The 2,437-nt window shown below is 39.4% G+C and overlaps 1 protein-coding gene across 1 annotated transcript; it reads right to left on the reverse strand.

The window, feature by feature from the left end:
• Positions 1–501: 501 nt before the first annotated feature.
• LOC122307408 (ethylene-responsive transcription factor ERN1-like) lies at positions 502–1,884 on the reverse strand. Its single transcript, XM_043120298.1, has one exon. It carries the CDS (start codon positions 1,754–1,756, stop codon positions 602–604), a length of 1,155 nt encoding a protein of 384 aa, XP_042976232.1. The 5' UTR covers positions 1,757–1,884; the 3' UTR covers positions 502–601.
• Positions 1,885–2,437: the final 553 nt, after the last annotated feature.

The raw sequence follows: 2,437 nt of genomic DNA on the forward strand, positions 1-2,437 counted from the left end.
GCAACTTTTGCATTATCTTCTTCAGCAACCCTGAGATCTCAATTATGTTCTTCTTGTTCTGTGCTCTTTGGTACATCAATATCTTCATAACCAACCTCCGATGATCCAACACCTGCTTCAGAAGTTCCTTCCTCAAATCTATTGTACAGGAAATTATGAAGTTTAAATGTCAGAAACCAGCTTTAGACTTCTTTTTAAGTTGAAATATTTAAATGAAAATTTATAAGATTGAAATGGGAATTCATGAAATGCAAGCTAATTCTTCATTCTAAAAATAATGCATAGAGCATATAAAAGACTTGCGAGAAAAAGCAAGGATCGTTCTGTTCGCTCATAGGAGTGACAGGAAACAGAATTGCATTTTACTTCATCGTATATGCTAATAAGGTACGTTACATGTTTTTCTTTTCCTCGGACATACATCAGAGAACAGCATTTCATAAAATAAATGTGAATACTTTCACTTGTTAATTAGAGCACCAAATGTTATGAACTGAAGAACCAGTTCTATCAATCAGTTAACAAAGTAGATAGGTGGAAGATCCAGGGAGCTCCAAAGTGACCATTCACCTTCGTTGCTCAAAGAAGAGGCCGAAGAAGTTCACATTTCAACTGAACTTTGTGGGGTTTCCTCCTCTCTCTTACCCATCATTTCCACATATTCTTTTTCTTCTTCTTCTTCTTCTGCATCCTTCACCATTTTGCTGTTGTTGCATGCCTTCTGTAGATTGCTTAATTGATCAGATATTCCTCTTCCATACAAATTTCTTGATCTGTTTTTCAACTTTAAGCACTCAGATATCCCATTGAATGCATAGAGATAAGCTGAGAACTTCCTTTCATATTTCATCCTCTTCATGGCTGCTCTAAGCATTGATGGCTCATCAGTGTAGTTCTCTGGTTCCAGTACTGGTTCCTCAATCTCTTCGGCAATCTCAAATGGGGAATAGAAAGTGTTTCCAATAGAATCATCCACAAATCGGAAATCCATGATTCCAACATCAGTGCCTGCTTCTTCTCCATCTTCCTCTCTTTCACCTCCCCAACTCTCGTCACCGCTAGAGGTCTGTGCTACATTTGGATTCCAATTGTAGTCGAAGTCCGTTTCTCTCCCTCTACAGTCTTGTTTTTCTGTAAAAGAGGATTCAGAACTCGTGTTCATATAATCAGGACTAGCAGCAGTTGCACTAATACTGGATACATTAATGTTGTTGAAGCTGGTGTAATCTTCAGGATCATTGAGGTAATCTGTGAGTGAGGTATCTGAGAAACCTGTTGCTTCATCTCTGTACGCTTCTGCTTGTTTCTTTTCCTGCTGGCCGATGGGCAAGGAAGAAGTGGATGAAGCAGTGCAAGTACTGCTATTCCTTGTTTTGAGTCTTTGGAGGAGGAGGTTAGTGATCTTCGAGGGAAGAGCTGGGGATGAAGATGATGAGGAACAAGGCCAGAAGTTTGTCCGAGTGTTGGCACCGCGCAGCAAGCAAGCAGCCTCATCATAGGCCCTGGCTGCTTCTTCAGCTGTATCAAAAGTGCCTAACCACACTCTTATCTTCTGAATGGTGTCCTTGATCTCCGCCACCCATCGACCGGACGGCCTTTGCCGGACGCCAACAAATCGCTTTCGGGCTCTCACGGCCCCACCCAGAGCCGCGGTTGCAGCAGCTTCCTTCACCATCTGATCCCAAGCCATGGTTCCCTCACTAGAATTTTCATGTTCCACGGTATCATGATCACTAGAGTCTCTCTTCCTAGCCATGTATACTTCAGTTGTTTTTTTTCTTTTTTTTTGTTCTTCGTGTGAAGATCTCCTAATGTGTCTCTCTTAAATTTTCTTCTCTAAACTTGGTAAATTTGCCTCTCTCTTTTTCTCTAATCAAACTGATCTATGACGCAATTTATATGAACGGAGTGGAAGATCCTGTCAAATGAAAGTGGAGAGCTGAAAGGGTCTTGCTGCTTTTTGTTCTTGTTTATTTGTTTCTTTATAATTTAGGCTTTTATGTCGATCCATGTGGAGGCTTCTCTTTCAAAATAAAGTGGAAAACTGACCATCTAATTGCTGCAAATTGCAGTTTATTGAATCTTGCCTTGACCGAGCAAATGGGGTACCTGTAATTAGAGTTATTTCCATTGATATATATTTTATTTATTTATTTATTTTCAGAATGGTAACGTAAGCTGCCTGAATGGGTCGTTGCACTTCTCTTGTATTAATCTTGTTAATTTATTCGAATAATATTTTGATCATGTTGTTGGCCTCTCGTCATAAGCTTTTTAAATAACCCTAGCTGCATGCCTTTTCTTTGCATGCGTTTTCGTGTATTAAAAGCATATATATATACATATATATATATATATATATGCTTTTAAATCCTTCATCGATCAGGCCACCCTGCAACACCATCCGGGTGTGTATATATATATGCTTTTAAATCCT

This window comes from Carya illinoinensis, chromosome 4 (assembly GCF_018687715.1).
Source record: "Carya illinoinensis cultivar Pawnee chromosome 4, C.illinoinensisPawnee_v1, whole genome shotgun sequence".
NCBI lineage: Eukaryota > Viridiplantae > Streptophyta > Magnoliopsida > Fagales > Juglandaceae > Carya > Carya illinoinensis.

Bases quoted from the DNA above. Each gene is read 5' to 3' on its own strand.
- LOC122307408 (XM_043120298.1), bottom strand. From the start codon at position 1,756: ATGGCTAGGAAGAGAGACTCTAGTGATCATGATACCGTGGAACATGAA.